General features: G+C 36.2%; 1 protein-coding gene across 2 annotated transcripts in view; it reads right to left on the bottom strand.

Moving 5' to 3' along the window:
- Window positions 1-17,034, bottom strand: part of LOC128555138 (uncharacterized) — a 94,244-nt gene extending 77,210 nt beyond the window's left edge. For both annotated transcript variants that reach the window (XM_053536646.1, XM_053536647.1), the window contains exon 1: window positions 16,910-17,034. In XM_053536646.1, the coding sequence (XP_053392621.1) occupies window positions 16,910-16,938 (29 nt within the window). In that variant the 5' untranslated portion in view covers window positions 16,939-17,034. The remainder of the gene's footprint in view (window positions 1-16,909) is intronic.
- Between the last annotated feature and the right edge of the window lie 4,138 nt (window positions 17,035-21,172).

Below are 21,172 nucleotides of genomic sequence, written 5' to 3'. Positions count from 1 at the left end.
GTTACAGAGCGGACACGAAATTGCTAACGGACAGACGGACGGACAGACGGACACCAGCGTCTTAACATAATACGTCCCTTCGGGCGTATAAAAAGGTTTCAAAATAAGCTATTTATAGTAACATAAAAGGGAAGTAATTCAAAAAAAATAAATATTGTAAGTACAAAAAAGAGATCTGCCAAATAAAAACAAGAGCACTGCAATGCAGAGCAATATACACAAAGCAAAGTCATATATGACCTTTGACCCTTAAGTGTGACCTTGACCTTGAAGCGAGTCATCCGGAACATGCGCTCTGAACATCGTCTCAGTGTGGTAAACATTTCTGCCAAGTTTCTTTGAAATCCTTCAAGCAGTTCAAAAGTTACAGAGCGGACACAAAACAAACTGATAGGACTTTTGACCCCTAAGTGTGACCTTGACCTTGAAGCGAGTCATCCGGAACATGCATTCTGCACATCGTCTCGGTGTGGTGAACATTTGTGTCAAGTTTCTTTGAAATCCTTCAAGGGGTTCAAAAGTTACAGAGCGGACACGAAACAAACTGATATGACCTTTGACTCCTAAGTGTGACCTTGACCTTGAAGCGAGACATCCAAAACATGCGCTCCGCACATCGTCTCGGTGTGGTAAACATTTGTGTCAAGTTTCCTTGAAATTCTTCAAGGGGTTCAAGAGTTACAGAGAGGACACGAAATTGCTAACGGACAGACGGACAGAGGGACACCAGCGTCATAACATAATACGTCCCTTCGGGCGTATAATAAAAGTCATTTTCAGTACTTTTATTTTCATTTTACCCGCCAACCGTCCAAGTTTAACTGTATGGTAGTGGTTTTGTTTCATCAAAGTGAGCAGACGCATGAAAAATGGCAGCCTGCATGAATTAAATTAGAAAAAAATATATTAGTTAACAGACAATAATCTTTGGATTAAGTTGGTAGTGATAACAAGTATTGTAAATGAATTGGAGGCGAGTAGAAATTACAGCAGGTAAAGCTCAACATAGGGAATAATCAAGTAAAACTACAAAAAATGACGTTCACTAACAACGCTGTCCAGATGTTGAAAAATCTGGCGTATCACATGTACGAGATTTGTTGTCTGTATATTATAATTGGACAACGATCAAATTCATGTGGGACTGTCAGAAAAATACAACAATTAATAAAAAGGAAAGACACCAAAGAAATGGCGAAATGGAAGAGCAAAAGTGAGTATCAGCTTGTAAAAACATTTTTTTCTTTGAAGTATTGCGAGTCTTTTCCTTTGACCTATTGGGGGTCAGAGAAGAAAAAAATAAGTAATATCACAATTGTTAGTAATTATGTTTAAAACAAACTGCATTTTCAATGTACAATGATTGATGTCCCCTGCAAATGCAACATGTGATAAAAAATTCAAACTAGTCCAAATAATTTGACGGTCATATTAATGATTGTTTTATATTTCTTTCGGGCAACCTAACCGAGTGGAGATATTGCGCATATGAAAAGCTAATCTCAATATTCCGAGGATCAAGTCAAATAAGTTTGAATAAAGTTCTAACCAGGTACCCTAACTTAAAAGATAATTATCAAACATGAAACTCCTCGCAATATTCTCATGTCCACTTAACATGCTAAAGTATACTAATAAAGAAGACCCATTGAAAGTATGTATGGGACAAACATTCAGCCATTAATTGCCACATGTGCCTTTTACACTGAGGAACACAATAAAATATCCAGTAATAAATGTATTTTCGGACTCCTAACTTACTACGTCCAAGTCCCATTTCAGTGAAGAGTATTTTCTCCGAAACTGTTCGATAAGGTTATTTTGTACACATTTTTGCTGAACCAAAATTAAGATTGTTTCGGTTTGTCATACAATATAGATGGAAATACACTTTATTTGGTGTTTAACATGACACAAGCGATAATTACTTTTTTTTTATTTCATCCCTCTTCGCTCGCATCAATAAATGATGATTTGAAAAAAAATCCGAAGAACAAGACATCAATTTGGTGTGGCCTGAATCAAAAATAGGTTTTAATCTTAATTCTCAACCATTTTCAAAACAAATCTATAAAACTATCCCTATAGTATATAGTTTGCCAATTTTGAATTATCTCCCTTTAATGGTCATTTTTCACTACTAAGATGTTTCTAAAACATGAACATTTAGCTCTTTAATTTCTAACTTTTTATTTCAAAATTTATATAAGGTCATTTATCCAAAACAGTGTGTTTTATTTTATTTCATGACTTTTAAAAAGCTTTTCAAACAGTTTTAAATTTCATTATATATATCTAAATTTCTTTAAGTTTCATACATAAAATGTATAGCGAAAATACCACCTAAAGGTACAAGTAGCTCTTTATTATGATGCCCCTGAATGGGGCTGTGTATCAATGCTATACGTTGAGCACGTAAAAGAACCAAACAAATTGCTTTAGTTCATTTGTATCTCAATTCTTCGACTGAATTTTACGAACGCGCTGAAATTTAACGAGCGCGTAGATTTATTTAACAGTAATTTTTTACGATCGCGCAAATTTATCTATAATATCTTCGACTTTTCATTATTATCGATTACTTGGGCGAATTGACTTGATATTACAAATAACTTGCGTTTTAGTATCAAGAAAATGGGTGGGGCTTTTGACGAAGCGCTCAGCAAATATTTTGTTTCATTTGCTTTCGTAATAGTAGGCGGGTCTGAATTTGGCGAATCAGATTGACTGATAATCATTCTTGCGTGGAGGAACACTCTCGTGACTCCGCGGAAGTTTTAATTTATTCCCAAGAGGTGTAATTCGGTATCGACAGGGTGTATTGGGTAGCAGGGTACACTTAGATGCTAAAATTTTGGGCACGGACGGTCTTACATGTAGCAAGTCGCAATATTGCACTTCCCTTATGAGCAGAATTAGGGTGGCCATTTTAGGTCTTACATGACGCGAGTCGCAATATTGCACTTCCCTTATGAGCAGAATTAGGGTGGCCATTTTAGGTCTTACATGTAGCGAGTCGCAATATTGCACTTCCCTTATGAGCAGAATTAGGGTGGCCATTTTATAAATTGCGTGCATGTTTTGTGCTTTTAATTAATGGCAAGATCAGGATTCTCATACAAGAATAAAGAAAGTTACTAAAACAAAAGGCTTACACCATCCATGAAAAATAGCATGCCAAAATCATCAATTTTGCACTTTTTGAACAGCCTGCAATGATCCCGCTGCAAGAACAATGCCCAATTTTATTGCATTCCTCAATTTGATAGTCCTTACTGAACGTCAGGACGTACACAAAATGGGGGCCCATCCAGCCCGTTTTTTCACAAAATAGCGAAAATGTTACTGAGTATCAATCAACAAGCACAGAACCCTTCCGTGTATTGAATTTTTCTGCGAAAAGGTGTCTCATTGATCATACAAAGCTACCAGCAGTTAGTTTTCCAACTGACATCAGAATTTTACATGTATCGGCTGTATAAATTTTCTAAAGAATTAATAATCATTATCTCTCACCTTAATTTACAGACATCCAAAATCACGAAGTTCTATTTATAATAAATATTGACAGGGGCCAAAATTCGAAGTGTACCCTGCTACCTTGTCTTCGTGTATTGCTAAATATCGGATTATCCGTGACACGCTGTGTATAATTATTGATCGGTGATAGTCGTTTCTATTGTACTATAACGTTGTTTCCGGTAGTAAAACAGATGTTTATTTTAAGCAAATTTAAAATTGTTAACTGTGGAATTTTTTTTCCGCTAATTAATTTTTTTTTTCGCCAAAACATGAATTGGCGAATAGCAGCGGAAACCCTGCTTTACTTTTAGGCCGTGTTTTTAACTCTTTTCTTACAAAACTGTATTTTACGCACATTAATTGAGATTATGGTTTTGATTTTTAGGTACTGATATTAGTTTTCAGCAACAGAGTGAAATAAAATGATCGTCAAATAATGGGAAGGAGAATCACTACAAGAGCTGTCACAGGAGACAGCGCGCTAGACTATCTGAGGAAGCTGGAGCTGTCACTGGAGAGTTTAATTACACCGATGTGGATGAAGATATTTAGTAACAGGAGCTTGTAGAACACGAAATGCCCCCCTTGATATATTCAGTAATTGCACAAGGAACAGAAATTATTTGGTCACTGTGCACTGGACGTTTGACGTATTATAATAATAATAATATTAAATAACAAGAGTGCCAGACTGTCACAAAATACGCCCGTCATCGAACTTGGCCTAATTCAACGGCCATAATCCAAGAGTGCCTGAGGCGATTTGGGTGGTTATCGTTCTTGGCCGAGATATTATGCCCGCAAACATTGTCAGCGTGTTTGGTGAAGATCAGATGAAAACTGTTTGACTTAGAGAACGAACAAGGCTAAATTCGCATTTTTTCGAGTAAGGCCATAATCCAAGAGTGCCTGGGACGCTTTGGCTGGTTATCGAACTTGGCCGAGATATTCTGCACGCAAACAGTGTCAGCATGTTTGGTGAAGATCGGACCGGCCCAAACAACGGAAATAGCCGATTCGGATTGTATGGAAACCACCGAAAACTTATGGACGGAAGATTAATATAATTACGGATGGCTAAAGTGTTGTCTTAATCAATGCAAATGTCTGTTTTACTTTACTAGGAAAGTATTTTATATTGATGTTACAAAACGTATGTTCAATGAGGTATTGCACTTCGAATAAACAAATACCTAAAATAATGAGATATTTTAGGTGATTAAATTACATTCACATTAGCCCGACAATCAGCGTGACATTAAGAACTATGAAACTTTATATAAATTTAGACCACCGACAAATTCAATACTTTCAGTTGTTTAAGCAAAAAAAGGGACAACCTGAAGGTGATCAGTGATTTTTTTACTTTTTTTGGCAACAGCCCATGCCTTTTCAATTGGGAATTTTTAGCGCGATAAACTTCAAAATTGGGAAAAATTAACAAACCTTAATAAAGAAATCATTTTAAAAAGTTTTATTTTAAGGTAAATTTATTTCATTCAAATATGCACTGAGGTTGAACACACAGGACAGACAGGTTATTTTCTGATGTCACAGGATCTGATGGCTCAGATAGCTTAGGGTCACCATGAGCTTCTGTTGATTTCTGAGGGTCATTTTGTGGGGACTCGGATTTCTTGGACAGATCACTTTGCTTTTCTGACGTTTGATTTGAATTTAATTTCTCTTTAACTTTACCAAAAGATGTTCGAATGTCCGGAGTACCGTTGGCGTGTTTAATTTTTATTTTCTTATTATAATATTTGGACTTTTGTGACATTATTTCGATAATTTAGATAAGTTTCTAACAATTTTTTTTCCGACTCATTTGGCGCATGAAAAAGCGTTTAGCGACCGTGATGAAAATCATACTAAATGCCGTACTATGCCGTGACCCGTTTAATGTAAACAATGCGCTTCAAGTTGGCAACAAAATTCTGCGAATAAACCATAATTAGTCGGAATTTTTATGATTATTTGCATCGTTTTACCTCAACTTTCACAAGAAATCAATCTAATTGGGAAAAATCATCTCGTTTTTGGGAATTTTTAAGTATTTTTTTTGGGAATTTTGACCATTTTTGTCAATTGGGAAGACGCCGAATTTCGGAGTCAAATCAGCACAAAAAAAATCACTGGTGATAATTAGTAAAATGGGTATTACTGTGCATATTTTAAACATAAACAAGCAAATTCGATGAATTGGTATCCCCCGCCGAAAGGGTTTGTGGTGAGGAATGGCAAAAAGATATATCCGGCAAAAAGTTAAGGATGTTAATAAGAAGCAAATAATTTCATTAGTCAAAATCAATTTAACAGAAAACAAATGTTTAATTAAAGAGTACACAATAAATGTATGATACTTTGATCCGGACTAAAGAATTTATTTTGAATGGGATATGCTTACTGTAATAAGCTTAGCTTTTAAAATTAAATGCAGTTAATTGAAATGTGAGCTTGAAGTTTAACTGGAATGAAATATTGTCTTTGAGTGGTTTGGCACCAGGTGTTGCTGTTTTACATGTACATTTGAACTTAAAAGATCAGATGTCCTTAAGAGAACACAGATAAGATATCTTGAACATGGCTGAGGGCAAGGTTTGTGCAGTCACAACTTAACATGTTGAAGGTTTGAACATTTAAAAAAAAAAAAAAAAAGGATGGAAATATATATATCTATATATAGATATACGTATATATTTATTTTTTTAGGGGGTGGGGGTGCAGGGGAACGGGAGAGGAAACAAAATTTCACATGCTGATTATAAATATTGATTGAAAATTAACAAGAGCACCGCCTTGCGGGTGCTGACGCTCATCTGATTTTTTTTGTGTAATAGAAATATTGTCCTACCCATGATTTTCTAAGTCTAAAAAGGGCCATCATTCTCGCAAAAAGCAGGATAGAGTTATGTTTCTTGATGAACAGTGTCCACTTATGATGGTGAAAAACTGTTGCAAGTTTTAAAGCAATAGCTTTGATAGTTTATGAGAAAAGTTGACTTAAACATAATACTCAACCAAGAAAATGATTTTCTAAGTCCAAAAGGGGCAATAATTATTGTAAAAAGCAGGATGGAGTTATGTTGCTTGCTGTACAGGGTCAGCTTATGATGGTGAACAAGTGTTGCAAGTTTCAAAGCAATAGCTTTGATAGTTTAAGAGAAAAAGTTGACCTAAACATAAAACTTAACCAAGAAATCTGATATTTTCTAAGTCCAAAAGGGGCAATAAATCTTGCAAAAAGCAGGACGGAGTTATGTTTCTTGCTAAACAGGGTCAACTTATGATGGTGAACAAGTGTTGCAAGTTTTAAAGCAATAGCTTTGATAGTTTAGGATAAAAGCTGACCTAAACATAAAACTTAACCAAGAAAACTGATTTTCTAAGTCCAAAAGGGGCAATTAAATCTTGCAAAAAGCAAGATGGAGTTATGTTTTCTTGATGTACAGGGTCTGCTTATGATGGTGAACAAGTATTCCAAGTTTCAAAGCAATAGCTTTGATAGTTTAGGAGAAAAGTTGACCTAAACATAAAACTTAACCAAGAAATCTGATATTTTCTAAGTACAAAAGGGCCATAAATCTTGCAAAAAGCAAGACGGAGTTATGTTTATTGCTATACAGGGTCAGCTTATGATGGTGAACAAGTATTCCAAGTTTCAAAGCAATAGCTTTAATAGTTTAGGAGAAAAGCTGACCTAAACATAAAACTTAACCAGGCAACGCCGACGCAGACGCCGACGCCGACGCCGACAACCGCTCAAGTGATGACAATAACTCATCATTTTTTTTCAAAAAATCAGATGAGCTAAAAATGAAAAAAAAAAAAGGTAAAAGGGTGAAGTTGGAGTGGGTGGGTGGGGGGGGGGGGGGCAGAGGATGCATGATCAGTGGTGGGCATGACTGGGTGGAGAAGTGAGGTGGGGGAATAGTACAACTTGGAAGGTTTGAAAAAAATCTAAAATAAATGAAAAAAAAAACAATATTGGGAAGGGGGGGGGGGAGTGGGGTTGGGAGAGGGAGGGGGTGTGACCAAGGCAAGTGGGTGACCAGGTGTGGGTGCGCAACTTCACATGTTTATAATAAATGTTCACAGAAAAGAATGAAAGAAATTTAATGAAATTCTGCCAAATGGTAAGTTTGTTATGTACAAATATGTGGATTTTTAGACAATTAAAGGGCAATAACTCTGAAGTTACAAAAAGAAATCCGTACAAAATTGTCTGTGCACAACCACATTATAGTGCTCTAAATTCTGTTAAAGTTTCATAGTTCTAGGTCAAATATATCAAAAGTTATGATGCAGAAATTGGCATATCTATAGATCTATAGTACCCTATATAGTTAACACTAGAAACTTCTAAGGGCCATAACCCTGGTGTTACTTGGGCAATCTGTCTGAAACTTGATGGGCCCCATAACCTCATAGTGGTAGGAATGAATTTTTTTTAATTTTTTTTTTGCGGGGGGGGGGGGGGGGGGGGGGTGGGTGATCAAGGTAAGGGGGCGACCAGGTGTGGGTACACAACTTCACATGTTTACAATAAATGTTCATGGAAAAGAATGAAAGAAATTTAATGAAATTCTACAAATGGTAAGTTTGTTATGTACAAATATGTGGATTTTTATACAATTAAAGGGCAATAACTCTTAATTTACAAATAAATCCAAATGAAATTGTGTGTACACAACCACATTATGGTGATCTAAATTCTGTTTAAGTTTCATAGTTCTAGGTCAAATATATCAAAAGTTATGATGCAGAAATTGCCATATTTATAGTACCCTATATAGTTAACACTAGAAACTTCTAAGGGCCATAACTCTGGTGTTACTTAGGCAATCTGACTGAAACTTGACGGGCCACAAGAACTCATTGTGGTGAACATGTATATGAAGTTTTAAATAAATATTCCCAACCATTTCCTAGATATGGCTCCGGACGGACGGACGGACGGAAAGACGGAAGGAAGGACGGACGGAAAGACGGACGGAAGGACGGACGGACAACGCCAAAACTATATCCCTCCGACTTTCGTCGGGGGATAATAATATTGTACACTCAGCAAAACTCCTAATCGGTCAGTTTATATTGTATTACTATTTTGTTAATAATGCATGTATTCACATGAAATTTCACATTCCGACATTTGAATAGGTACTGCAGCTAATTATTAATTTTTGGCGACTCACGGCCAAAGTAACCGCATTAGGCGTTTTGACCAATATTCTATATTTTTCACGTGCAGGGCATGTGCAAGAACAACAAACATGCATGTGTTCAGGGCCAACGTGACCGCATGAGGCGTTTTGACCAATATAGCTTATTTTGCATGTGCAGGGCATGCGCACCAAAATGCACATGCTCATTAACACTTTCGACATTACTGACGAAAGTCCTACTAGAAAAACATATATCACGGTGTAATTGACACAAGAGCAACGCGATCGAGCTGTCGGAATGTTGCTAGCCGGGACACATTTAACGACACGTGTGTAATTATTTTTGCAATTTCAAAAGAATTTTGATATAATTTGTTTGTAGCTGTTACTTTGACGGTTATTTCCATTTTTAATTCATTGAAGTGACCGATTTTGAATTTTGTTGTAAACTTCCGACAGCCCGGCCGCGTTGCTCTTGTGTCATTTTCACCATGATATGTGTTTTTTCTAGTAGAACTTTCGTCAGTAATGCCAAGTGTTCATGAGCACGTGCATATTGGTGCGCATGCCCTCCACGTGCAAAATAAGCTATATTGGTCAAAACGCCTTTTGCGGTCACGTTGGCCATGAGTCGGCCAAAATAAGTTGATAATTAGCTGCAGTACCTATTCAAATGTCAGTATGTGATATTTCAAGTAAATACATGCATTATTAACAAAATAGTAATACAATATAAACTGACCGATTAGGAATTTTGTTCAATGTATTTAGTAGACAAGTGGTATCAAGACGCAAAAACCAGACCCGACCTTTTTACGTTCTTCCGGTAGTTATTTCACCTCTAAGACATTCCACCCTCTAATTTCTTTTAAATATATAATTATTAATTATACCTAGAAGATATCTGTCAACAGCTTAGTTTTAGCGAAAACAAATTATTTTATAACCAGAATAAATAAAATTATGCTTACTTTTTTACCCTGATAATCTGCGTCATTTCATAAAGATGAGGATCGGGAGCTTTTTTCATTATCTAATCGATTAATGGATAAAAATGTCTATCTAACTCCTGTATATATAATGAGCAAATTATGTATGAATAAATTCTACAACTGTATGTGTACAACAATTTAATTTTGAATAACATGAATAACATTTATAGGTTATTAGCTTTGTATCGGGAAATATGCATGAGTTCTTCAGCGGAAATATAGCACGACTTTAGGAGCGCAATATGCTTCCGCTGAAGAACGAGTGCATATTTCCCGATGCAAAGATAATAACCTTTTTATTACATACGCATCTACATGTATAAATAAAATGAAAATATCATGAATTTGTTCAATAGCCTGAATAGGATTGACAATACTGAACGAAATAGGAAAAAAATTGTGCAACAACACACTGAAGTACGTCACGCACCCAATATGAAATTCAGGCGTCAGTGTATTGAAAAATATTAGCGTTTCCTGTACCAGTGTAACTTAACGGTGAGTAGAAACGAGTATGTAATAAAGCTGAATATAGCCGTTAAATCGATGTCATTTCAACTTTTTTAACTTGAAACAAAACCAGGTGATATGTATGGAGAGGACCACCGGAGTATTATGTTATAGAAATGAATGAACTGAAGTATAAAATATGAAAGATCGGTGCCGTTTCCAAGCTTTTACGCAAAATTTAGAACCCGGGTCCCCATAAACATGACCGCTAAGTCTGTTTTCAAACAGCACTGTAAAAAGCGGTAAATAATTATCATGAGGGTAGTGACAGCAATGAACTTTCGCGTTTCAACAATTAACTGCTACTTTAATGTTTTAAATTTTAATCATTATTTCCTTGTTCTTTCTTTCATATATTAAACAATACAAGCATATCTTTTAACACAAAATTAAAACAAAATTACGATCGGGTCGAGCTACAAGTTATTTCAACATCGGTATATACAACCATTCACACAATTAAATGTTAACTTTCATCCTTTGTAAATGAACATTTTGAACCATTTTTGTTAACAAACGTGTGCAGTTCAGATTTTAAAATAATTCCAGTTTTGAAACTTCAAATACAACTAACCCTGAGAAAATAGTCTCTTTTCTGACTACCTCACACCATGTCGGACCAAATGACACAAGGGTCGGAGCGTTCACCCGTCAATCAAGCGATTATAGGTTTGGTCTCTCTATCCGTGACTAATACTATTCAATGGGACAGTTGTAAGTTATTGTAGAAAAAGAGTTTACTGCTCATAATAAAAAAAATATTGACGAAAACGAGCGTAAAACCACAAAACAAGAAACCCGGCTAATTCTGACTTTAAAGTCGGTCGAAGAATGCACAGTCAAAACGACATGAAGTTAAAAGTGTACGGAAAAGAATAAATTATTGTACTTATGAATATCGTTTCTCAACACCTAACAATTATGTCAAGGCGGTCTGCTTCCACATCCTGTCAACACAGGCTCTCTGTAAGAAATTGACAACTTTCTCAGGCTTCATTTAGCGCTGTAGCTAGTCGGGCTCAAACTAATATCTTCGGATTCCAGGGAAAATTGTATTTAACGATTTATGAAACAGCTGAAACAGGCTCAAACCAAATATGACAAATTATTTAATAAAAGTATATTATAATTTTAGTTTTAAGCCCATCTGATTTTTAACAAGAGTGCAAGAATGTCACAATATACGGCCGTCGCAGCAAATTAGCAAATAGCAGCTGTGTTTGCAAATGGAATCTTAACTTTGTGGTTGTTTAGTAATTATTGTAATTCTTTTGTTTTTCTATGTCCACAAAAAAACTCCTTACCAAGTAGAGATACCTTAAAATACACCTAAAATTTGAAAGTAACAACATGAATTGGAATCCCCCGCCGAAAGGGTCAGAGGTGAGGAACGGTAAAAAAATATATCCAGCAAAAAGTTAAGAATGTGACCAAAAAGCAAATAATTTCATTAGTCAAAATAAAATTAAAAGAAAATGAATGGTTTGTTTGGGTGGGGGGGGGGGGGGGTAGGGGTGAGGATACAACAGTTTACATGTTGATTATAAATATTGATAGAAAACGAAAAATGAAAAAAAATAAAATTGGGGGTTGGGGGGCGAGGGGGAGTGACCAAGGTAAGGTGGTGACCAGGTGTAGTGTACACAACTTCACATGTTTATAATAAATGTTCATGGAAAAGAATGAAAGAAGTTTAATGAAATTCTTCCCATTGGTTGGTTTGTTATGTACAGATCTGTGGATTTTTATACAATTAAAGGGCAATAACTATATGGAAAATTGACCAATCGAAAAAAAACTTGAAGGGCATCATCGCAGTATCTTGGTTCATGTCTATTTCAAGTTTGATGAAATTCTACCTGCTAGTTACTGAGAAATGGCTGCAGACGGACATTTTTCATTAAATCAAGGGCAATAACTCTGAGGGAAATTGACCTATCAAAAAAAAACTTGACGGGCATCAGCGCAGTATCTTGGTTCATGTCTAATTCAAATTTGATGAAATTCTACCTGTTAGTTACTGAGAAATGGCTGCAGACGGACATTTTTTATTAAATCAAGGGCAATAACTCTGAGGGAAATTGACCAATCAAAAAAAAAAACTTGACGGGCATCATCGCAGTATGTTGGTTCATGTTTATTTCAAGTTTCATGAAATTCTACCAAGTAGTTACTGAGAAATGGCTGCGGACAGACGGACTGACGGACGGACAACGCCATTTCAATACCCCAATTTCATCGGCGGGGGATAATAATAATAATATCAAAAAGTTACAGTATAGGTTATTTATAGTAACAACTAAGGGAAGTGAAGCTTTAAAAAAAAAAAAAAAAAGTCCACACAAAAATCCTTACCCTGTAGAGATAGGTCAAAATACACCTCAACATTGGATGTAATATGCATGTTGTACTACAGAAAAGTGGTATCGAGTTTTCCCTACGACTAGTAATGAAAAAGTTGCAATATAAGCTATTTATAGTAACAACAAAGGGAAGTAATTCTAAAGAAGGGACCTGCGCATGACACTCCATCTCATGATGGTGAACAATTGTGCCAAGTTACATCAAAATCCCTCTATGCATGAAGAAGATATGCTCCGGACAAAGTCATTCTTGAATTTGACCTTTGATCTCTAAGTGTGACCTTGACCTTAGACCTAGGGACCTGGTTCTTGCGCATGACACTCCGTCTCATGACGGTGAACAACTGTGCCAAGTTTTATCAAAATCCCTCCATGCATGAAGAAGATATGCTCCGGACAAAGTCATTCTTGAATTTGACCTTTGATCTCTAAGTGTGACCTTGACCTTAGACCTAGGGACCTGGCTCTTGCGCATGACATTCTGTCTCATGATGGTGAACAATTGTGCCAATTTTCATCAAAATCCCTCCATGCATGAAGAAGATATGCTCCGGACAAAGTCATTCTTGACTTTGACCTTTGACCTCAAAGTGTGACCTTGACCTTAGACTTAGGGACCTGGTTCTTGCACATAACACTCTATCTCATGATGGTGAACAACTGTGCCAAGTTTCATCAAAATCCCTACATGCATGAAGAAGATATGCTCCGGACAAAGTCTGTGGAAACAGCCCGCCCATCCGCCCACCTGCCCGCCAGGGGCGTTCCCATAATATGTCCCGTTTTTCAAACTGGTGTATAAAAAGAAATGATGAGTTATTGTCATGACTTGATCGGCGTCGGCTTTGGGTGTTGGCGTTGTCTGGTTAAGTTTTGTGTTCAGGTCAGCTTTTCTCCTAAACTATCAGTTATTGCTTTAAAACTTGCAACACATGTTCACCATTAAAAGCTGAAGCTGAACAGCAAGAAACATAACTCTATCCTGCTTTTTGCAAGAATTATGGCCTCTTGGTTACGTTTTGCGTTTAGGTCAACTTTTCTCCTTTCTATCTACCAAACCATTGAAACCGAAGAACTAAAGTCAGATCCTCTGTAAGAAACTGTAAACTTTCTAACATAAACAGATTTGTTTGATAGCAAGGCTCAACCCATGACTCCCAGTGAAAGGTTACAGTGATTGCAAGTCAGGCACACAGTTAATTAATTTGTAAAGGTTTATTTATTAGATTTTCCTACGGTGAAAGGGTCCTTTTATTTCAGTGAAGGACAAAATAATGAATGAGTTTGTATATAATTTTATAATAACTGAAGATCATTTAAATTAGCATTTAAAATAGTTTCATCCGTCTTTAATACGGCTGCAACACATAGTTATAAAACTCTTTCGGAGTTAAATGCACGTTTTCAACTGCTTTTTCAATGATGTAATGGGAGGGGCATGGCATATTAATTACATGTATGCAATTGACAGTGATTTGAAAGCAAACACATACATAAAGTAAAAGAATTATAAAACACAGAAAAAAATGTATCTCAGAACAGATACGTGATACTCAGAAATGTGTCTCAGGACAACATTCAGTGCTTCATTATGTAGGCCTATACTCGGACTCGTACAGATACAAATTAGTAATAACAATACTTAGGCGTAAAAAAAAAATCGTTTGTTTCCAGTATCCCGACCTACCCTAAATTTTTGGCCCGACCCTAAATGTTTTTATGGCCTTAGAGAATTTTTTTTTCAACTTTTTGTTAAAACTGCACTTTTTATGCTTTAAACATGGCCAGTGATGTTAGAAATCAACTTAAATGATTTCCGGAAAGTCTCCCTTAATAAAAAAAAAATTTTCCAACCTACCAACCCTAATATTTTTGAGCATGTTACCGGAAACAAAGAATTTTTTTTTTCAGGCCTTAGTGCATATGCTTCTTTCATCTCATCTGCTATACCTTCTTTGAAAACAGTGTCTTAAAATTCTGTATTACTCAAATTTGATGTGACAAGTACGACGACTGTGAAGATAAGAGAATCTGAAAGTCCAGGACCGTAAAAATCTGAAGCTTTGAAGACATGCAGCTTGCATGCACTGCCTTTCAAATCACATAAAATGCTCATTTTAAGATTATATCCATCGTAGACCTTATATTTTAGATGATAATCCCCACCTTCACAAACTGGCGAGGGGAAAAGCCAGTTATGTAAGAAATATTGCATATTGGTTTACAAGAGAACGTGATTATAAAGCTACGAATATAAATATATAAACAAAAAACTGGAAGATTATATTGACACGACAGAACATTCGTAATTATATTAGCCTTCCGTCCGTAAGTTTCCGGCGGTTTCCGTACAATAGGAATCAGCTACTTCCCTTGTTTTGGCCGGTCCGGGCCGGGGTTTTATTAATAACCCTCCTTATTTGCGACAATAATTTTCGACAAATTTTTTTCAAATCTCTCCTGGCAGCAAAACTTGGCCAATAAACAAATTACGCGAAGAGGTATGATGACATCATAAACTGCCTCACAATCTATTTTACTACATGTGACAAAATATGCAAATATGAAGAAGAACTTGAGAGGGGTCAATATATGAAGGGGGTCGACAGTAGATTCTTCGTCAACTCTTCGTCAAAATTGTAACTCGATCTTCGATAAAAAAAAAAAATCTCAAAAAAGAAGATTGTAAAGACTAGTCTGGTTCCCGTCGTACTTCAAACAGTATGTCAGGCAAGGACGAAAGGAGGCAGTAAACAGTTTTCAGTTTTCAAATTTACAAATAAAAGGCAATTTACGGAATGAAGTGCATATTCGAACTTCTAAATAATAATAATTGCTAGAATTGAAGTTTCAGCGGCTAGAATTGAGTTTCACCTATATAAAGAAAATCAGTTGAGTAGCCTTGATCTTGATAGTATGACGTAATGACTTGCAGGAGCGTATACATGCTTCCTCTGAGCTAGCTTAAAGTGGAGTTGTCATTTTAGCACGGACCTCAGGAAAAGTGGAATAGTGAAAAAACGGTACGGAAGGCACATATATTTCAGCTTATTTTCAGATTTTACAGTGTTACTGGAGTATGGAACAGTGTAGCAATTGGGGCTATCGTTGGCAGGGAATTTTCTGCAGCGATTGAAAAATTGGCAAATTTAGCTTTTTTCATCATCAGTTTCCGCGACCGGGAGAGCACAAAATTCAGGTCTTGTAAACAGAAAACTAGATATTAGAGATGTATTGCAGATGGTTTGTAACGATAGACATACAGTGATGTTAATGTTGCAATATCTTTATTTCAGGTGTGTGGTTACAGACTTTTGTGTGAGGTTTTGAAAGTTAGGTAGGCGACTCTAGGCCGAGAAGCTCAGAAAACTGTTTACTGCCTCCAAACATGGCTACGCCCATTGACTGTTCTCAGGTATTAAGAAATAATGATTTAACACAGATCACGTTGATCAAACTTGATAATTTAATATATTTACATTGTGTATAATGCCCTGTAAGTTCATTTTGTTATGATCATGTTCGAATATACAGAAAATGCTTTGATAGTAGGCAGTGGCTACGATTACGGTACCGTAATCCTAGCCTCCGGTTCTAGGATTACGGAAGTTCCGTATTACTAGACTATCCTATGAGGATAGGCTAGGATTACGGAAGTATTTTAAGAGGCATAAAGTATATGTTAGGACACGCATAAATGATGTTGTGAACTTACTTATTTCACTTAATTTTTCATGCCTGCCTTATTATTTCGTGTTTTCTATCCGCCGTTTTGGGTTAGTATAATCTTAATGGTGGCGCGCGGAAATATATTAGAAATATGAGTGTCAAAGTTAGATCTATACTTTGAATTTTATGATTTATAAACATATTGTATGTTATTAAAGACCATTTGTGTTGACTTGATGAAAAAAATGCAGGTATATACGAAACATAGATAATTCTATAATATTTCCGCGCGCCGCCATTAAGATTATACTAACCCAAAACGGCCGATCGATAGCTAGAAATATTAGTGAAATTAAGTGAAATGAGTAAGTTTACAATGTCATTTATGCATGTACTAACATAAAGGTTTGATGCCTCTTAAATACTTCCGTAATCCTAGCCTATTCTCATAGGGTTGTATAGTAATACGGAACTTCCGTAATCCTAGAACCGGAGGCTAGGATTACGGTACCGTAATCGTAGCCACTGCCTTGATAGTAAGTGGATAGTTTTCGGACATGTTATTATGTGATAACGATAGTAAAGGGGCAGGTAATCCAGACTATGTAAAGACAAGCACTAGAATGAGGGTTGCCCTAATGTCGGAACTTTTGGCGATAATGTATCGATACGCTAACTTTATTCTTACGATCTATTACTTGTACCGTCAGTTTCCATTTTCGTTTCATCGCGCCGTGACTAAATACCAGAAAGGGCCATTTTCCACGGAAAGGTCTATATACATGATCGGAAAGTTCATTATTGGGATATTAACCACTTCTGTGCCAAGGGCCGATTTTGGGCCGATGTTGTTTACTACGTTGAGTGCCAAGGGCCGATTTGGGCCGATCTAAACTGAACATTTACCCCGTTTATTTGATGTCAGTGTTATTATTTTCCAAGCAGATATACATACTATTGTCTCTATGGAAATGAAAACATAACAATCTTACTGGCATATTATGACGTCATTTTCGAGTTGACGTCACTTTAAAGACGTTAACGTATCAAAAGTTCCCGCTGAAATAATAAATACCTATCGTTGGTTTGGGTGTTGTACGACTGACCGAAGAAACGTGATAAAATGACTACAACGCACGTTTTGCGAGAAGAAATATTCAATTGAAATGTTTTTTATTCAGTAAATCGAAATACATTGAACAAATTACTAAATATTATGTTGATAGTACTTATTCAGCCTAGCAAACCATTTAAAAACTAAGATATTTCCTAATAAAAAGTCGAACAAAGTTCTATTGAATCAAACTGGAGGCATAAAATATTTTACTGAAAAAGTCCTTTTCATGCTCTGTGTAAGGAACTTCCAAGTGTCGTGCACTGCCTTTGAAATGTCTCGACAGTTTAACAAACTTGTAACCTATATCTTTCATAAAATCGTGATGAATATTTTACTGATATAAAAAATAATTGTGATCCTGAAATAAAGTAATACTTTGCAAGATTTTATTGTTAAGGTGCCTTCAGCTTGAGTAATGTTTACATTAATCTGAATCTAGAGAATGTTTACAGTTAGACCCCATTGAATTGTGTTTAGGGGTCTCATTGTCAGAGTGATAAAGGTCACTGACTTCGAATCACTTGACCTTCACTGTCGCTGGTTCGTTAGGGTGTTGAATTATTATATGTGAGGAAGCATCCGGCTGGCAAACGGAAGATCAACGGTTCTAGAGAGTCGCCACATGACATACAATTATGTCGATCTGACTTTAAAAACCAAACAACATTTTATTTCATTTTTAATATAATATGATTATACTTCATATCCCAAAGGAGACTGAATCAATATTCAAATAATTTGAACTGTATAAATAAGTGTGCGACTGTTCGAGACATTCCCCGTACGGTACCGATGTGATAAAAATACGCTAGACATCCAATGAAGTATGTAAATAATACTAAATATATATAAATGTGTGTGTTATAATTAGTTTATAAAGATATTATAATCATTGCCGGTGTTGAAAAAAATGAAATCAAACAACGCATACAACGCACACTCAAGTACAGACAAACAAATAAAAATAAAGTTTTACCTATAATATTTGAAACGATGTCGATATGAAAACAAAAGAGCTTTTAATTAAACTATGGTGTGTTTAGATATTGAATACTATTAGGTAAATTAGGATATTTTCAAACTTATGTTGTTGTTGTTTTTTTTAAATGAACGACGGAACACAGTTTCTACATTCATCTTTATCGTACAATGTATTGTTTGTTTGTTTTATTTTTTTTTGTGATTCATTTCCCTTTCATGGCTCTTTTTGAAATATAGAAAAGTAACGTTCACATTTTTAGTTGCACACGTGTTTCCATAGTAGAGGGAAAGCCGAGTTAAGAGTAAAAAGTAGATTTTTAGGCTCACATTATAGTTACATTGTAACACCTCAGTACGTGAACTTTTATTTTTAAAATTAGAGAAGTCACACATGATATGCGCAACGCAATTTGCCTTTTCTTGCATGCTGGACAGGATTTTCCCGTGTTTTTGTCGGTGTTGGAAAAAACCTTCTTGCATACCAGACAGGTTTGCCGGTGCTGGAAAAACTCGTCATACACTTCGGGGTAAGTTCACATCGAAGCTCTAGGGTAGAGTAGAGACTGACACTGTACTCGATAACCCACTTGAACGGTATAAGTTAGTACACCATCGTATCTTCCCTGCTGAAGACCTGAACTCCGCAAACTCCATAGCGAGGTAGGGTTTACTGGTTCCTTGCTTTTATCACAGCGCTCAGTGTGCAGGGAAAAAAGGCTTACATACTTCCACGGCCCAATTTTTGATTGGTCAGTTACTTTACTGGTGGGGTAAGTATCACTTACACAACAGCCTACCCTTCCCTAGAGCTCCGATGTGAACTTACCCTCGGGGTTTAAGATGACTCACATACTGTAATTTATGAATAAATGCGTAAATTCATACGCTACTATGATGAAATAGTACTTAAAAGGAAATCATTTGTTATATTTAATTGAAGAATACGTTATGCAGGAAGAAGAATCTACCATTAGTTGTTGTGGATTGAAATTTATGACTCTCGGAGCCTTGATACCGCCTAAACAGTTACCCGAGAGCCATATATTTTCATTCGCATCTTCAAGCGGGCCGCATTACCGCAAAACAGTTACCCGAGAGTTACATATTTCTATCCGCACTTTCAACCATTGAAAAAAAAATGATGAAAATGCTCGATTGTTTAATGGGAAATTGAAGGACACATTTTCGATAATAAATATGTCATCCGGTATATCGAATGTTACCGTAGAGGGATCGATCCCGATTTTCGTCGTTTCGCGCAGGATCGATTCCCTATCAATTTAAAGGTAGATTTTGGAATAAAAAACAACACTGCCCATATTTGTACTGATGTGCAAGACGCAAGTTATGTCACAAGGAAAAAGCGTATTCTTCCAAAGTCCGAAGTCAGACGCTCTGTGCACGTGCCGGAAGCACAGATTTTTTTAATTCGATAGTATATATCACATTCGGTATATCGCATGCTACTGTAGAGGGATCAATCCCGACTTCAAAGCGACGAAAATCGGTAGGATCGATTCCCTATAAATTTGGCTAAAACTCTCTCGATTATCATTTATTGTAACATGACAGCGTTTAAGCTCTTCTTTTCAGGTTTATGTAAAGAAATCGTAATAAAATAATTAAAAGAAATAATGCCGTATCTACTTTTAAAGACAAGTACAATGAAATGTATTTACTTTATATTATGCTCGCCGGGAAGCTATATATTCATATTCAGGAGCTCGGATACTGGGCGAGACATATCATGGCTCCCTGTGGTGATCGGCTGAAGATCGGGGGAAACTGGTAAAGAAACACCGTATGTAACTAAAATGCTCGTGAAAAAATATCGGTAAATCCATAAAAATATCAACATATAATTTAAAACCACATGTAACTAAATCGCTTCTGAAAAATTGCATAAATAGTTCAGTTTCAGTTCCATGTATGTTGAAAGTAAGTACCGTTGTTGATATTTTTTATTTAGTTAAGAATGTCTAATATTATGTTGACAATGATTGTAATGGAGCTGTTGTTGCAAATTACAATAATTACATAGTCAGAGGCATAACTATAATTGTCTTCAATATGTTGGGGTTTTTTTTGATACATGATAGGTCATATGGCGACTTTCCAGCTTTAATGGTGGAGGAAGACCCCAGGTGCCCCTCCGTGCATTATTTCATCACGAGCGGGCACCTGGGTAGAACCACCGACCTTCCGTAAGCCAGCTGGATGGCTTCCTCACATGAAGAATTCAACGCCCCGAGTGAGGCTCGAACCCACATCGATGAGGGGCAAGTGATTTGAAGTCAGCGACCTTAACCACTCGGCCACGGAGGCCCCTATTGTACGTCATTAAGGTTCATGTAAAGTGTTTTGACACCACCCCTCAGGTGAATTTTGATTTTGGAAATTTATTCTTCGAAGACCGTTTCTATTTATTATAAATACACTGAATTGAGGGGCAGTCTCAAACACTTTACATGAACCTTAAGGGGTTTGCCTAAAAGCTCCCTAAAGCGGTAGTCAGTCAATGTGATGTAAAACAGAATAAATTAGCTGCACGTAGTTTTATATCAAACTTGAAATACTAATGATTTGTGACGTTTCATATCCAGTATGTATACATATCCAATATGTATACAATAGTGAACGTTTGCTATCTGTTCGTCTTGAGGCTGTCCCTTTGAGGCAAAAGAAAAATAAAAGCAAAATATTAAGACAAAATTGAATCGGTTAAAATTGGTTTGAAGAAAAACGCTCAAATATTTTCAAATCATGCACAACTCATAAGGAGATTTAAGGGGTAATTAATTATCTTGCTCAAAGTTGTAAACATCCACAAAGCAGCGGATATATTTTGAATGA

This window comes from Mercenaria mercenaria, chromosome 2 (assembly GCF_021730395.1).
Source record: "Mercenaria mercenaria strain notata chromosome 2, MADL_Memer_1, whole genome shotgun sequence".
NCBI classification, from domain to species: Eukaryota; Metazoa; Mollusca; class Bivalvia; order Venerida; family Veneridae; genus Mercenaria; species Mercenaria mercenaria.
This window is presented reverse-complemented; position numbering and strand designations above follow the sequence as displayed.